The sequence below is a fragment of the Trachypithecus francoisi genome, unplaced genomic scaffold (genome assembly GCF_009764315.1).
Source record: "Trachypithecus francoisi isolate TF-2019V2 unplaced genomic scaffold, Tfra_2.0 Lachesis_group9, whole genome shotgun sequence".
Classification (NCBI taxonomy): Eukaryota; Metazoa; Chordata; class Mammalia; order Primates; family Cercopithecidae; genus Trachypithecus; species Trachypithecus francoisi.
The window spans coordinates 28845684-28863691 of record NW_022681474.1 but is presented as its reverse complement, the minus strand read 5'-3'; the positions used below and the strand labels follow the sequence as shown (position 1 = coordinate 28863691).

The 18008-nt window shown below is 35.0% G+C and overlaps 1 protein-coding gene across 15 annotated transcripts in view; it reads left to right on the top strand.

Annotated features, from left to right (window-relative positions):
* The window catches only part of ABI1 (abl interactor 1), a 118423-nt gene that overhangs the window by 96215 nt on the left and 4200 nt on the right, over window positions 1–18008 (top strand). For 2 of the 15 annotated variants that reach the window (XM_033209134.1, XM_033209131.1), the window contains 6 exons: window positions 257–397; window positions 3957–4057; window positions 5298–5378; window positions 9898–10074; window positions 13366–13452; window positions 17315–17500. In XM_033209134.1, coding sequence (XP_033065025.1) covers window positions 257–397; window positions 3957–4057; window positions 5298–5378; window positions 9898–10074; window positions 13366–13452; window positions 17315–17500 — 773 coding nt within the window. The remainder of the gene's footprint in view (window positions 1–256; window positions 398–3956; window positions 4058–5297; window positions 5379–9897; window positions 10075–13365; window positions 13453–17314; window positions 17501–18008) is intronic. The other 13 variants (XM_033209140.1, XM_033209136.1, XM_033209139.1 and 10 more) reach the window with 8 other exon arrangements.

The following is an 18008-nucleotide window of genomic DNA, read 5'->3' as shown; positions in this document are numbered from 1 at the left end:
TTTAGAAATAAGGTTAGGACTTTAAATTACCCTTTCCTATGTTTTTCTTAGGAAAAGGAAACAAATTTTAGTTTTCATGTTAAAATGACAAAATTCGTATATCCCAGTGAAGAATATTTTTTAAAATTACAAACTTTGTTATGTATATTTTTAAACCCTGGTATACATGGTCACAAAGGGAGACTCACATATTTTTGGGAAAAATACAGTTTTATCTTTTTTATTCATTATTCCTTTTTCCACTATGCTTCTTTAGACGGAATACTCCTTACAAAACCCTGGAACCTGTTAAACCCCCAACAGTTCCTAATGACTATATGACGAGTCCTGCCAGGCTTGGAAGTCAGCATAGTCCAGGCAGGACAGCATCTTTAAATCAGAGACCAAGGACACACAGGTAAGCCTTTAGGTTGAGTATGTGAACATCTCTAAAGTGGGTGTAATTGACTGGTGACAAACTCCTATGGAGGTGCTGAGTAAAGGTGAAGTGCCACTCTAATGCTAATATCAAATGTGAAAGTTGGGGGAATAATATTATATATGTTCCTGTAAATTTGTGTTATAACTTCTGTTTTTTTTTAAAAGATTTTAAAACACCTGTTTGTACTATTAATGGATTGTTTGTGTTTCCTCCTTTTGATAGAGGTACAGACTCTATCAGACTCTTTGGGTTAAGACTAAAGAATTTTTTTTTTTTTTTGTGACGGGGTTTTGCTCTTGTTGCCCAGGCTGGAGTGCAGTGGTGCAATCTCGGCTCACTGCAACCTCTGCCTCCTAGGTTCAAGCGATTCTCCTGTCTTAGCCTCCCAAGTAGCTGGGATTACAGGCCTGTGCCACCACACCCAGCTAATTTTGAGTTGAGTCAGGGTTTCTGCATGTTGGTCAGGCTGGTTTCGAACTCCCAACCTCAGGTGATCCACCCACTTTGGCCTTTCAGAGTGCTGGGATTACAGGTGGGAGCCACCGTGCCTGGCCCTAAGAATGTTTTAAAATGCTCTTTTAAAAAAATTTAAGGCAAACCACTCAAATACTTTTGGAGAAAAGATTAAATATCCTAGAAATTATACAACGTGATTTAAACTTTCAGAGATTGAAGGAAAGAAGATTGAAGTTAAATCTGAGGGAGACTTTCAAGAGAATCAGTATACTAGAATATGTTATATTATTATTATTATTGTTATTATCTTTTTGGAGATGGAGTCTAGCTCTGTCACCCAGGCTGGAGTGCAGTGACGCGATCTCGGCTCACTGCAACTTCTGCCATCCAGGCTCAAGCAATGCTCCTGCCTCAGCCTCCAGAGAAGCTGGGATTACAGGGGCACGCTACCATGCCCGGCTAATTTTTATATTTTAGTAGAGATGAGGTTTCACCAGGTTGCCCAGGCTGGTCTCTTAACTCCTGACCTCAGGTGATCTGTCCACCTCGGCCTCCCAAAGTGTTGGGATTACAGGCATGAGCCACCACTCCCGGCCTTGTATTTATTATTTTTGAATGTCCTAAAAATCAATTACCCAGTGGATTTTTAAAAATTTAGTTACAGAGTATAACAAACATTCAGAAAAGTATCCACTTTATTAAGTATACAGCTTGATGGATGGACACACACTCATATAACCGTCACCCAGATCAGAAAATGGAACATTATCAGCAACCCAGAAGCCTCTCAAGCTCCTTCCCAGTTATTGCCTCGAACTTCTTCCCCCAAAATGTAGCCACTTCAATTTTTGAGTGCTTTATAAAACCAGATAAATTTATTTTATAACCAAATTTGTTTTATTCTTTAGTTTTCTCTCTCACTTAATAACGTGGGCAGGGAGCCTCTCTTTTGCCTTCACTCTTAGGTTGGTAAATGAGAGAGAACTTATCAAAATGATTTATGGGAATTCCACTAAATAGGGTATATCAAGATGCGAGATGCTAGGTAAGTGGTATTTATTACTATTGCCACTGTTAGTAAACAAATTGTTAAGTTGATATCTGCAGATACTGTATCAAGTCAAGTTCTTTGAGGAACAAAATTGTTCTCTTTGTTGTTATTGAACTATTGGATCAAAGTATAGGTTTTCTCTATAGTGGAAGCATAGTTTAATCATATTCAACAAACAGTTATTAAGTGTTGTTTCATTAGATATTAGGCATTTGCCAATAAGGCATAGTTCTTTTTTCAAGAGCTCATTCTGTGAGAACAGGAATCAGCACACTTTTTCTGTAAAGGGCCAGATTGTCAATATTTTAGGATTTGTGGGCCATATGGTTTCTGTTGCAATTACTCAGATCTGTCATTATAGCACAAAAGCAGCCATTGATAATACGTAAATGAATGTGGCTGTGTTCCAGTAAAACTTTATTTATAGCACTGACATTCTAATTTCATATAATTTTAATGTGTTACAAAATATTATTCCTCTTTTGATTTTTTTAACTATTAAAAAATGTAAAAAACATTCTTAACTCACAGGTAGTAAAAATTGGGCAATGGACCAGTTTTAGCCCACAGGCTGTAATTTTCCAACCCCTTGTTGGAAAAAAGACAGTAGTAATTGAAGAGGAGCATAATAAGAGGATAAATACTCATATGTCTGTGATGCAGTGATGGCACAAAGCTAAGTATTGATCACCTGGCTTGAGGGAGTTAGGGAGGTCTTCACATCTAAGCTGTGTCTTTTATATAAATGGCTTTTTTCTTTTTCTTCCATTAGCATATGATAATCTAATTATAGAATTAATTAGAAGAAGAAAATAAAAATCTTATCCAGGCATTGCAAATCTTTGCCCTTTAAATTTCTGGGCTCATTGAGGAAATCATGTAGATTTTAAAACATAATAGGGAGCGTAAGGATACGTGTGCACAAATATATGTTTTTACACATGTACACACATTACTATAAACAACTAGATGGCACAAAATCTAGTTGTTTGTGCCATACCTTACAAGAAGTAAGGCTTGTGCCATACCTTACTAGAAACAACCAGAGAGAGCCACGCCCTAGAGCTCACAGGACAGTACATCCACAGGAAGTAGAATAGTAGTGAGGAGTTGGTTAGAGTTTATCAGTAGCAACTATTCTAGAATGACCACACTGAAACTTCACTATTATCTTTCTTTGTCATTATGCTTATTTTCCAGAAAATGTGTTATCACCTTTCTTTGAGATGAGAGGAAGTTTTCATATTAATTTTAGACTAGAATGGATTACCCTTTTAATTTACTTCCACATTATTTGTACTTTCTCTTTTGTTGTATCTGTTACATTACCTTTTCATGTCAGTTTTCCCATTATGAGCTTCAGACGGTGTGGTTCATGACTGCATTGCGCACTGCTCTTCATAGCAGGTTTTGAATAAACACTTGACTCATTGTACTGTAAGATTTTGTTGGTGATAAATATTTCAGCAAAGATGGTTTTAAGTACTGTGTTATCATTATATTGGTTCCAGATAGGTTGAGAAGTAGAGGAAACCATTTCAAATATTAGGATTAAGGTTTGTGATGAATAGTTAAAACAATTCTTGTTACACACACACCAACACACACACACACACACACACCCTCCCATTCCCTTCCTCCCTTCCTCTCCCCTCTCTCCCTCCGTCTCTCCTTCCCTTCCTCCCTCCCTCCTTCCCTTCCCCGCTTTCTCTCTCCCTCCCTTCCTTCCTCAGGTTCTGCGTTCCCAGAGTCAGCCCGTCTCAGGTTGAAAATACAGTATTCATGGGATGCAGAACCTGTGGATACGGAAGACCGACTTTTCATATCCGCTGGTTCTGTAGGGCCAACTGCAGGACTTGAACATCCATGGGTTTTGGTATCCAAGGGGGTTCTTGAAACCAATCCTCCAAGGATACTGAGGGATGACTCTATGACATAAAAGGAGTATTCAGTGGCCTTGGGTGATTACAGTTTTTTTTTAAATATGTCTCTAGAATTGGTTTTTCACAATTTTTTTTTTCTTTTCAGTGGAAGTAGTGGAGGAAGTGGAAGTCGAGAAAACAGTGGTAGCAGTAGTATTGGCATTCCCATTGCTGTGCCTACACCTTCGCCACCCACTATTGGACCAGGTGTGTTATTTATTAATCTGTGTTTAATACAGGATAATATTTATGAGCTTTATTGTGGAAGGCTGAAATAAATTAGTCACATTGAGTAAAATTATTAATTAAATTTGTGATTGTTGCTAGAATACAGGCTGATAACAAATTTAACAATGTTTTTAGATTGTTTTTCACAAAGTCTATAGGATTTCGCCAGCTGTTTCTTATATATACTGTATATTAAGTAGTTTTGTTAAACAACTTTTTGTTAGCCATTTTGCTTTAGAAATGTATTCATTCCTCAGTGTCCATAGGGGATTGGTTCCAAGGTCCCCTGCGGATACCAAAATGCATGGATGCTCAAGTCCTTTCTATAAACTGGTGTAGTATTTGCATATAACCTACACACATCCTCTCATATTGTTTAAATCATCCCTAGATTACTTATAATACCTAACACAATATAAGTGTTACTTAAATAGTTATACTGTATTGTTTAGGGAATAGTGACAAGAAAAATAAGTCTGCACATGTTCAGTACAGATGTAGCCATCCCCTTTTTTCCCTGAAATATTTTTGATCTATAATTGATTGAATCCAGGGACGAGGAACCAACTGTATTTGCCTAGCATACTAGTCAAGAATGACATTTATTATTTCAAGAGCAAACCAGTATTGTATGATACGCCAGCTGGAGAATCAGTGTCTATAAAGGTGAATTATGTTTCTAGGAGTTTTAATGTTGCCTTGCAGGCCAGTATCTGCTCTGGTGTTTGCTTATTTTGTGACTTTACTACATTTATCTGTGATATTCAATATATATTTCAATAAAATGCAATACATGTAAAATAAGATTAAGATAGGAAAGTTATTTTACTTTCAGAAAGTAAGAAAATTTCAAAAATCCTTGGAGGGCATTAAATTAACCTCTTGATTTTTAGTAAATGAAATGGAGACTTTTTATATTGTTAAAAATGTATATTTTTAAAATATGATAATGAAAAATGTTAGAAAAAAATTCTTAGCTTTTCAAGCATATTTTTGAAAAAGGAGAAAAAGCCACTTATAAACATAGGCATATTTGATAGTTAAGGCAGGTATAAATTTGGTAGCCTCTTTACCTACAAAATTCATACTCATTTGAGCATGCTTTATATGTGGGTATCTTTTTTCTTTTTATTCCCGATATATTGTACTTTCTTGCTGTTTCAAAATGTTGAGTTTTCTTTTCTTGTACTCTGACCTGAATTATAAACTATTTTATTAGAAAACATTTCTGTCCCTCCTCCTTCTGGAGCTCCACCAGCACCACCTCTGGCACCACTTCTCCCAGTGAGCACTGTGATAGGTGAGATTGCATAGCCATTGCAGCCATTCAACTCACTTTACATAATTCATAATAAACTCCTCTGTGCTAGTAGAGTGCTAGCATTTATAGTTATTAGGTTGCAGGTGATAATACAAAGATTAAAGTATTAAATCTAATATCACTAACTTCTGGTGAAAGGCTTCTGCACTTACACAGTAAACAAATATAAAACAACTTTTTCTATAATATGAAATGCTTGGTTTATAACCAACTTAATGTTTTTTATTTGTTGTTTGTTTAGATTTTTCTAGTCTAATCCTCCCGCCCAGCACAAGTGAAACTTAATTTGGAACTCTCTGGTATATACAACAGTCAAAGGATCAGGGTGAAGGTGGGGACAGGAGGAGAAAAATTGAAAGGCAAATGATACGTGTGGGATGGGGTACTCTGAGGCTTTCCTGTGGATCATAGTTTGAAAAACTCTGATGTGGCCCAGTTTTTATGACATCTCAGGATGCCATGAAATAGTTTTCTCAATAAAATGCATTTAAATTGTTCACAAGTTGGGGATGACTGAACTGAGCATATAAGGAATTTTCAATGTATTTTAAATGTCAGTGTAAAAACCGTTGAGTCTAGAAATACACAATCACAGTAATCTGGGTAGAAATGGATAATGAGGTGTTCAAATAATGAGAGCTGAGTTTCAGGTTAGGTGAAATAAAGCTGTCTAACAGCATATCTTTTCAAAACATTTGCACATACCAAGGAAAAGAGAGAAAGGAGGTAATAAAATGAAGACCCTAAGAATAGAAATTGTTAGTAGAAAATCTGTGAGAAAAAAATGGCCTCAACCCAATTAATAATCAGGAGAATTAAAATTAAAACCACAGTGAAATACTATTTTATATCCAGCAGACAGGTTAAAAGGTAGAAGTTTGCTAGTACCAGTGTTGGTGAGGAAAGCAAATTGCTGGTGGGAGTTTATTAATGTGTACACTCACTTCAGAAAGTAATTTGTTGTTACCTAGTCAAGTTGAACATGTACCTACCCTAGATTTATCAATTTCATTTCTACGTATTTACCCTAGAATACTAGTTCTCAAAATATGGTTAAGGGACCCCTGAGGATTACCAAGATCCTTTCATGGAGTTTTTGAGGTCAGAGCTCTATTCATTATTTGTCCTTTTCATTCTCATTCTGTTATAACTATATGGTGGAATTTTCTAGAAGCTGCATGAAGTATGATAAAGTCATTGCTTTGACTCCTAATGAAATGTGTACTTGTGTATTCATATGTTTTAAAGATATATCAGTTTTAGTATCTAATGTAATTATCTACAGCTATAACTCGTGTCAACAAAAGGCTTTTGGGGTTGTCTAAGAGTGGACCCTAAGACCAAAAAGTGTGAAAACTGCTGTCCTAGAGCAGTGGTTTTCAGAGTGTCATCCCCAGACAATCAGTATCTGAGAACTAGTTAGAAATACAAATTCACAGGTCCCTTCTAGACCTACTTCAGTCTGGAAACTGAGGATGGGGCCAGCAGTCTGTATTATAACAAGCTGTCAGGCCAGGCACAGTGGCTCACGCCTGTAATCCTAGCACCTTGGGAGGCTGAGGCAGGCGGATTGCTTGATCCAGGAGTTCAAGACCAGCCTGGGCAACATAGCAAGACCTCATCTCTGCAAAAAATACAAAAAATTTAGCCGGGCATGGTGGTGCATGCCTGTAGCCCCAGCTACTCGGTAGGCTGAGGTGGGAGGATGGCTTGAGCCTGGAAGGTGGAGGTTGCAGAGAGCTGAGATTGTGCCACTGAGCTGTAGCCTGGGTGACAGAATGAGACCCCATCTTAAACAAAACACAAGGCCTTAAGAAGAAACACCGATCAATGATGAAGTTTGAGAACCACTGTCCTAGAGATTCAGGAATTATATTTAGGAATGTTCATAGTGGTAGTATCGATAGCACAAATCTCAATAAAACCAAAATGTCTAATAGTGGTAGAATGGATAAATAAATTATGATATATTTACATACAAATAAAATAGCAAAAATGAATGATATACATAGTCACATGGATGAATTTTTGAAAATATTATCAAGAAAAAGAGCAGTTCAACAATATGTATAGATTCATTCCATTACAAAAGTTTATAAATTTGTAAAAACTGTGTGTATTGTTTAAGGTTATATATGTGTATGTGTGTGTATATATATATGGTAAAAACTATTTACAAAAGAAAGAGAATGTTTAACATACACCTTGTGGGGGTCGGAATCCAGGAGAGGAGCACACAGGAAGCCTCAGTGATCTTGTTAATATTCGATTTCTTGAGCTGTATATATTATTTAGATTTTTTTATACACACATGTATGTGTATAATTCACATGTGTAACACATAATGATGCATGTAAGTCACACACCGTTTGGCATTATTTTATGATAAAATGTTAAATTCTAAAATAGGCTCAGAATTGCTAAATGATTGGCTTTTGTTCTTGAATCACCAACAAAAATAACTCGGATTCTATACACTTTTTTATACAAGCCAGAGAAATGTAAAATCCTTTTACAGAGATTTCTATTAAAAATAGTTGGCTGGGAGTGGTGGCTCACACCTGTAATCCAGCGTTTTGGGAGGCCAAGGTGGGAGGATTGCTTGAGCCCAGGACAAGACCACCCTGGGCAACATAGTGAGACTCTGTCTCTACAAAACATAAAAAATTAGCTGGGTTTGGTGGCACTCTCCTGTATCCCCAGCTACTCGGGAGGCTGAGGTAGGAGGATTGCTTGAGTCTAGGAGGTTGAGGCTGCAGTGAACTGTGATCCCACCACTCTACTCCAGCCTGGGCGACAGAGTCAGACTCTTTACCCAAAATAAAAAACTAAAAACAAAAATAGTTCAAGACTTACCTTTTTTTTTTTTTGAGACGGAGGCTTGCTCTGTCACTCAGGCTGGAGTACAGTGGTGCAATCTTGGCTCACTGAAACCTCCATCTCCCGGGTTCAAGTGATTCTCCTGTCTCAGCCTCCTGAGTAGCTGGGATTACAGGTGTGTGCCTCCATGCCTGGCTAATTGTTGTATTTTTAGTAGACACGGGTTTTCGCCATGTTGGCCAGGCTGATCTCAAACTCCTAACCTCAGGTGATCTGCCTGCCTCGGCCTCCCAAAGTGCTGGGATTACAGGCATAAGCTACCACACCTGGCCCTTAAATGCTTATTTCTTGGCTCTCTGGAAAAACCTAGCTGTCCAAAATTACTTATTCACGAAGGCTTTTGAATAGACAATTGTTTTTAAACTGTTTTCTATTTAGAAAATGAGCATGTGGATGATTCAAATAATTAGTGACTGCCTATAACTTGGGAGTTCCAAAATGTTAGATCAGCACTTGTCTTAATGAACAACCTCTGCTGTATGGTTTTATCTAATACCTTGTGTGACTTCTAAGAATGATTAGACAACTGAATGAAGATAAACTAGGACGCTGGCTTTTTACTCACTCTGTCATTGTTTGTTGTTTATATGGGGCAAGGAAAAGAATAATAATCCCGAAGTTAACCTTGGAAAGTATAGTTAACTTTAGAGGCTTTGAACTCTATTAACGTTTTAAATATGAAACTTTTGAAATGTTGGGAAAGATGACACTTAATACAATGTTAAGTATTAATATTTTCATCAGTTTCAATATTAACTGATGAAAATATATATATGAGCATGCTAATTTTTTTTTTAAAAAGCAGATGCTTTGGATGTACTATGGAAAAGAAGCTCTCCAGGCGAGAAAGAGAATAGATTTTCTAAACAAAACTCCCTTAAAATGCCTTATTTTGTAGAGTCAAAAAATGTTCTGCTTTTGTCAGTTACAAAAATTTAATAGGGAAAATGTATGTTAATCTTAAAAATTTGAAGATCTACAACAAATCTGACATTACATGAAAGTGCTTTGAAACTAGAAATGGTACTTTTCTTAAAAAATGATTTTACTTAATATGTATTGATACTAATAACTGCTAATTTAATAAAAACTCAAAAATACTAGTAAATAAAAATTTATTGTTTAACTTGGATTTGGCTAGAGTCTTATAATGTGAATCAAAATTCTGAAAGTTTTGTCAGTGGAAAGGAAGAAGTTTGTAAACCAAACATGAATCTACTTACATCTAAAGACTGATGCTTTCTACCTCACACTGTCTTTTGGTACTTATTTTATTGGAAAGACAGTTTACATATAAAAGCTATATATTTGAAAATGTACAAAAAAATTACATATAATATTAGCAAAGTATCATTTGGGATTATGTTTTTTAAAAGCTTGAGAATATTACTTATTTACTTTTACAGCTTTCCATGCAGCTGTTTTTTTTCTCTCTGTTTTTGACTTTGGAGATAAAGTTACTTGATTTTTATCTTTACTTTTGTCTTTATTTTGTGCCTTGGTCTTGAAAAAGTAATAAATATTTCTTACGGAGGCCCCCTCCTGCTTTGTTCTGCCATCTAAGGTGATTACAATGCTCAAGTCTCTTTGTTGGTTGCCTTTGACTAATGCTTTTCAGCAGCCCCGGGCTCAGCTCCTGGTTCCCAGTATGGCACAATGACCAGGCAGATATCTCGACACAACTCTACTACTTCTTCGACATCTTCTGGTGGATACAGACGAACTCCCTCTGTGACTGCTCAATTTTCTGCTCAGCCTCATGTTAATGGAGGTCCACTTTATTCTCAAAATTCAAGTAAGCTTGTGCTTTGCAGGCATACAGCAACAGTGGAGCTCCTTTTGAAGGAAATTATTTGAAACTGTTATTCTTGCCAGTGATAGACAACAATTGAAAACCATGCTGTTTCATGTTTATTTTTGTTTTAGGATTTTGTCCTTGAATCATATCATTTTAAGAGTAATCGCTTACCACTTTCTCTTCCAAAATTTAGACTTATCAAGTATATTTAACTAAATTTATCAAGATATGTCTATATTGAGTATACTAAAATTTAACTTTAATATACTATTTTATTACATAAGTAAAACTAGAGAACAAAAACATTGCAGAAATAAACTGAATTTATTGGCATGTTCGAGACAGCATAGTAATGGTAAAATTAAAGACACAACCATTGTCAAAGTTTTCCTTTAAATTAATATAATGAAATTGCTGGCTATCACTTTTAAGGTCATTAACCTATTCAGAAATGAGTTCAAAACCAATTAAAACTGTTTGTGATGCCTGCTTAATTACTCTGTCTTTGAATAATTCTAATGATGGGAATTTCTTCTGATTTCCTTCTGTTTACCACAAATTGCACATCTCAACACTAATTGCAATCAGTGTTTAAAAGCTGATAAGAGAAGAAAATAGTTTTAGCATATAATGTTAGGAAGTTAGAATAGTGTAGGGTAGTCATTAATATCACTTTCCATATTAAGATGTTCAATGCAAAAAAAAAAACAAAATCAGAAATGAAACTGTTGTCCACTGTTTGCTTTTAGCTTACAGTTGTGCCTACCGGGCATAGACTGAGACAGGCTTTCCTACATGTCTTTTGTGGCTCTTTCTAGAGCTACATGTTATTTTAGTTTATATAACAACACTTAATACTCAGTGAATTCTCCATATTTACATAGGAGGTTGCTTTAAGCTCTTTGTATTTATAATGAATGACCTGTATATGTGTCTTAAAGCAGAGCTAGGGGAAAGTGTTTTTTTGAGACAGTTTCACTGTTGTCACCCAGGCTGGAGTGCAGTGATGCCATCTCGGCTCACTGAAACCTCCGCCTCCCAGGTTCAAGCAATTCTCCTGCCTCAGCCACCCGAGTAGCTGGGATTACAGGCGCCCGCCACTACACCTAGCTAATTTTTGTATTTTTAGTAGGGACAGGATTTCACCATGTTGGACAGGCTGGTCTCGAACTCCTGACCTCAGGTGATCCACCCACCTCAGCCTCCCAGAATGCTGGGATTACAGGCATGAGCCACTGCGCCCAGCCGAAAGTTCTCATTAGTTTTTTGTTTAAAATTTAAAGATAAATTATGTTATAGGAAAAATTCCTAAGAATTGAAAACCACTTTAGCAGAAATATCAAAATTCACGAGTAATCCCAAAATTTATATAGCTTTTATCCAGACTAAAATATTAAAGCTACTGAGAAGTGTTAAACTTCACTAAATAGGATTTTACCTAAGATTTGGTATCAAAAGGTAGCCAGTGTCTGTCTAAATATTCTAGATTATCTAATAATTCACTTCACTTGTTTTGTCAACTTTATTTTTTTCATATTCTGAATTTTTAGATCCCATCTTTTTGTTTATCATTTTCCTTTTCCCCACTTTAGACATTTAATTTACTCTGCATATAGGATTTTTGGTGAGTCTTTTATATAATACATAGTTTTATAGTTTTATTTTAGCAATGCTTGCGTGGATTATTTTCAAACAGGATACTTTAATTAATGACCACGTTCTTTTGAATATTGGAAAGCAAATTTGGCCTAAAATTTTAAATAAATGATTATGTTTTGTCAAATTAATTATCCTTCAATCTGAGTTACTGTTGGTGTTGTACTACTAGTAGTAGTATGTGAATGTTTTTAGTGTTTTGATGTGCACATTTCCCCTTCTGTCTAAATGTAGTAATGATTAGTATCTTCACAGCATAGCTTTTCTTTTTTATTACATACTAACCAGCATGGCTAGTTACTAAGAGTTGTTTCTAAACACTTTTTTAGCTTTGTGAGAGTTTTCTGTTTTTTAAGTCAAAACCTCTAACCTTTTATTTAAGAGCCTTCTCTAGCATATTAGAATGAAATAGGATTGGTTTCATAGTGAATTGAATGTTATTTTTAGCTATACAATGAATATTAATGCACATAATTGCTTTGTTACTTCTTTGAACACTGAACTTCTTTCAAATTTTTATGCTTACGAACAGAATTTGCACGTTAGATTAATTGAAACAACCTTTTGATTAATCCTTGGTAACCAATAAATTGTTTTTCTCTATCAATTTAGTGTTACTACTTGGTGACTACCAACAGACTAAATTTTGCTATCGAGTCCTACTGACTTTTTCTAAGCAATCTTTGGCAATTACTGACTTGTTAAAGTGAGACAAAGTCACAAGCATATGAATGTTTACTTCTAGTGTATGTTATAATTTTTAATACATGAGTATTTGGTATTTCCTGTCAATTATGTCATCTCCACAAATACATGTGAATGTGTTTCAAGCTATCCAATGAGTTGTTAAAAATTAATGCAAAGAATTACATATTTTAACTTATTGGAGATCAGGTTTCCTTTTTCAGAACAGTGATAAAAAAGTCACTTTTGAGATACCCCATGAAACTGGATGATTAACGTGATATATTCCCTTGTAAATTTAGGACTGATATTTTTAAAAATAAAATTGCCAACTTAAAAAAATCACAACCTTGTTTTACAAACAAGAGTTTTTCCTGGAGAGCTGTGTGTGAATTTAGATATATAATAAGAACTGTCTTTAAAGGAAACCTGTGATTAATAGTTTTATTGATATATGAAATAAACAGCTATTATATATTTGTTTTATTTGGGTCCCAATTTACAACATTACCTTAAAGCTAGACAAACCTGTTATAGTTATGGCAAAGACACAATATTCTGGAAACCTATGTAGGTATTTCATTGTTACCTATTTTAGAAGTCTTTCCTTATAATTTGAAAATTTTATTTTACTAAATAAAGTGAATGTGATGGTAAATTTAAATCTTTCCCAAACAATATAACATTAGGATTAAATTAAGTATATTTGTTCTTTTATAAAATTAATTAATTGGCTAAGCACAACTTGGCCTTTAGGTTTGCTTGTGGGAAATGTACTCGAAGGTTCTGCAGGTTTTTGTTTTGTTTTTTGTTTTGTTTTGTTTCATTTGCAAACTGTTCTTTGCATACTTATGTTTGTGGTCCTTGTAACTGACTTCTGCTTTTTGTTTGTTTCCTTTTCTTTCCTTTATCTGTTTTACTTCCCCCATACTGTGTTGTTGCTACCAGTTTCTATTGCTCCACCCCCTCCCCCTATGCCTCAGTTGACTCCACAGATACCTCTCACAGGCTTCGTGGCCAGGGTGCAGGAAAACAGTAAGTTTGGAAAAACTGAGCTATGGAAGAGTAGAGGCTGTCTCCTTATAGCATGCATGGCTGACGATGAGTCATCGTTTTCCTTACTTTTATTGAGAAGCTAATCTGATCTTGAAAATAGGTGCAGATATGTTACTGAAACTGAAGAGCACGGTCTTCAGTTTTTTCTCTTTGTGTGCATGGTTACTGACCCATATAAATTTCAAAGCTGCAGTTTTCTTATGTCTTTACATGATCCTAAAACAGGAGATCTGATCTTTACATATTCTTAAGGAAAGAATAATCAAACACAAAAATTCAAATTGTATGGGAACTTTTAGCTTCTAATAGTTATTAGAATTAGAAAACATATTTTATTTTAATAAATTTATCAAGATATAGGTAGATATACTATGAGATTAAATTTAGTATGAAATTGGGGCAGGTTTTCCCCCCTTAATTACAAAAAAATTTTAGGGAAAGCTTTGTAGCCTCAGATTTTCGTACATACGTGATATTGAATCTATGTAAAGGTTCATTGTTAGGATAAGATTGAATGGCCAAGAATAAGTAAATTACATTCATGCTATCCATTTCAGGGTGAGTGATAAGCAATTTAGCCTCCTTTTCACATTTTGGCTACATCCAGGCCCATGAAGATTGTTTCTGAATATGAAAATCAGTTAACTTTTTCAGTTCTTCTCTTGAATGAAGTTCAGGGAATTTTTTTTTTTTTTTTTTTTTTTTTTTGGTGGGCTGGGGGAAAGTTATTTTGGATATATGGCTTTAATCAGGATAGACTAGTTTATATTACTGCCTGATTACTTTTGAAATTCTAGAAGATGTATAATCCTAACTGCATGATCACAGTGAATGTTATATAAAGTGAAAAATACCACTATTTTACTGAATTATAATATGCTAGAATAGCATATTGATGGTAATGTGGTCTATTTTTAATTTACTTCATTTGGACCATCACCATGAAAATAAATCTCAGGATGGTTTGAACAAATGAATAACCCACTTGCCCAGCCTATCCTCCAAGACAATATATTGTGGCAAATTCCATTCTTCAGCTTTTGCTGACCCTGTTATGTTACTCTCCCCATTCCCTCCCTTCTGCCAGTCAAATATTTGTGTACTCGATGTTATGTGCCAAGCTCTGTGAAGAATACCAGCAGTTTAAGACAAAAGCCCCTTCAGGAAATGTGTGATCCAATTGGCTTGTTATAAAACGTTGTTTCGTAATGTTGACATTTCTGAGTGTAAGCCATCCTTACTGTTAATATGTGTTTGAAAACCCTAATGTGTGCAAACCTTTAAAAAGATATGAATAATCAGCCTGGGCAACACGGCAAGACCTTGTCTGTACAAAAAATAAAAAATCAGCCAGGTGTGGTGGCATGTGCCTGTAGTTCTAGCTACTAGGGAGGCTGAGGCTGGGGCATCATTTGAGTCCAGGACGTCAAGGCTGCAGTGAGCCATGATCGCACTACTGCACTCCAGCCTAGGAGTGCAAAAATAAATAAATGCATGGATGGATGGATAGATAGATGTGAATCTTATTTTTAAAAATAAATGAGTAAGGGTAAACTGCTGGTCATTAATGCTGCAGAGTTTAAAGACAGCCAGTGCGAACTTTTGAACTGCCATACCTCTAACAATTATTAGAAAATAATTTAAAATAGTCATAATGCACATCAGTTTTGTGAGTCCAAAGGTGACTGACTAGCTATTTGGTAAATCTTTTCTTTATATAGAAATCCAGTATTAGTATACATTATTCTAGGCAGGTGTGGTCTTTGCTAAAGAGGCTCTTGGCATTGGTTCTTTTTACCAAACATATGAACTTGGGTCAGTGATTCTCCTTGTGCCACAGATTCCCTAACTTTATTTGGTTTCTGTTTTCTTTGAAAGTATGTTAGGAAGATTGGTGTTAAAATATGTATCAGTACTTTAAATGTTTTATGAAGTACAAATTTTATGTGTTCTTCTCTTAAATACCCAGTTTATTATGACACTCAAAGTGGGTGATAATGAATGCATGTAGCAGTTAGCCTATTAATAAGTGTTTCAGTTTAAGATACCAGCCTCTAAAAAAGTCAGCAGTGTGTTAACATCTGTTTATGAGTATGCAGAGAATTAGATTAACCAAGACTTCTGCCATAATTTGAAGATAAGACATGTAGATTTACAACAGTTGGACATAAAGACAATTTCGTGAAAACATTGAACTAGTGTGATAAATCGAGAGTAAATTCAGGGTACCCACATATATAATTTACACATTAAGCCAAACTAAGGATATGAACTATGGTCGTTTGATGTCAGGAGGGATCCATACCCATTTTCCTCTCCTCAATATTATTAAAAAGTTTTATAGAGGAAGTTATGGACAAAGATAAAATGGATCTAGGAATGAGGCAGAAAATTTAATTGTAGACCCGTTTGATAGGTGTTAGAGTGAACATTGCCATACAGGATTTGTTTTCTAATAGCCCTTTCATCCCTCAAGAGGATAAAATAGAAATCACAGCATTGAGGTGGTTATGGAAATAAGGTCATTATCTGCAAATATTTTAAACCTGGAGCCCTTGGTCGTATATTCAGCACATTATTCCCAGGAGGGTAAACGTTTAAACCTGTATGACAAATACATTACTGCTGATTTCTTTGATCACGTAAATAGCCCCAGAAATTGGCATTTGATTCAGTATGTTTGTATTGTGAACTTCTCCCCTGCAGGAATTATATAATTCCTGTATCAATTTGTATGAAAACATTTTCATATGTCTTTTGAACTTTTAAAGAATTTTATGGATCAGAAATTTAAGTTAAGCACTAGTTGGGTTCCAGCTTTGAATTCTTTAATAGGAGCATTTTTACCTGATATTATGCTAGTTCATTGAACAGAACTCTAGCCTGACATTTTCCCATTTCCCTGTTTACACTTTTGACTATGTAAAGCACACACATATATACTGACCACGACCATCTAGAGTTTGAGGTATGAGTCATTTTTATTGTTTTGTTTACTATAAGTTTCTTTTTGTTTATTTTTTTAATTACATCTTCAACACTTTATGTTTAAATCTTAATTGTTGATGTATTCTTAGAAAATTGAATCTTTAGGATCTAGGCTTTCCCTCATCCTGTGCTTATGTTTTACTAGCAATAATGCAAAATTTTAGCTTGCTTTCTACAAAAAACTGATTATGAATATAAACATTTTAAAAAATATTCAATTAGATTTTCTACTGGTTGGGGATTCTTTTCCATTTTTTCAACTTGTAAAATGTAAATAACAGAGTAGAAAATCTACACACAGAAGCAGACCTAATACCATCAACTTTAACTTTCTCTCCATCAAAACAAACAATAATCAACAAAGAAACAAAAATCTGTCCATGGGAGACTGAATTTTTAGGGAACCACAGCTGTTTCAAGCCAAAATCAGGCATGAATGAGCAGAGTGAAAAGTGATCAAACCATTAATGTAATGTTACTCATATTGTTTACTGCAGTCCAAATGACAAAAGTGACATAGATTTAGTTTAGGTTGTTAACATTTGTCCCGATCTGAACCTTGGAATAAGGAAACTACTCCTATAATCCTTATAAAAAGAGACATTGTCTCCTAACACCCTGCATTCATTAATTTGTAATACTTCCAGATACACTTATTTTTAGCTCATTTTGTTATTTTTAAATGATTCTTGAGTAGCATAAACTTTAACACACCACGCTTTTATTTCTAATCATTGCATGTTTTATTATAGTGCATGCTGTACTTAAGTTAGAGCTTTCTTAAATTCTGTTAACTTATAACTTTCCATCTAGACTTATTTGTGATTCAAATCAATCATATGAATCTTTTTAGTTGCTGATAGTCCAACCCCACCGCCACCACCTCCACCAGATGACATTCCCATGTTTGATGACTCTCCACCTCCCCCACCACCACCTCCAGTGGATTATGAAGATGAGGAAGCTGCAGTAGTTCAGTATAATGATCCATATGCAGATGGGGATCCTGCTTGGGCCCCCAAGAATTATATTGAGAAAGGTAAGGTACAATCATTGAATCGATGTGAAGGAATATAACCTAATTGTAGAAATTTAGAACTATAAAGAACATCTAGTCCAATGTTTCTCAGCCTTTTAAACTGCCTTACCAACCAAGATGATTTACTTAAACCTTACTTCCTAAGCTTTGTATTATTCCCAGTGTACAGGGAGATTCTTTCTTTGTATTTTAAATTAAAATTGCAGTGTTAGATTTGCTTTCAAACTACATATGTGTTCAGCTGAAGATTAACTTGCTGGATGGCATTTTATAGATGAAACAGCTAAGGCACAAAAATGGAGTTATATGTAATTAGTAAAGATTTTAAAAGTTCTGTCAAGCTCTGTTGATGACCTTTCATATCTAAATATAGACAGTCCCTGATTTACAATGGTTCACTTTAGGATCTTTTCAACTTTATGATGGTACAAAAATGATATGCATTCAGTATGCTTCTCAAATTATGATACAGCTTTGTCTGGATAAACCTGTTATAAGTAAAAAATAT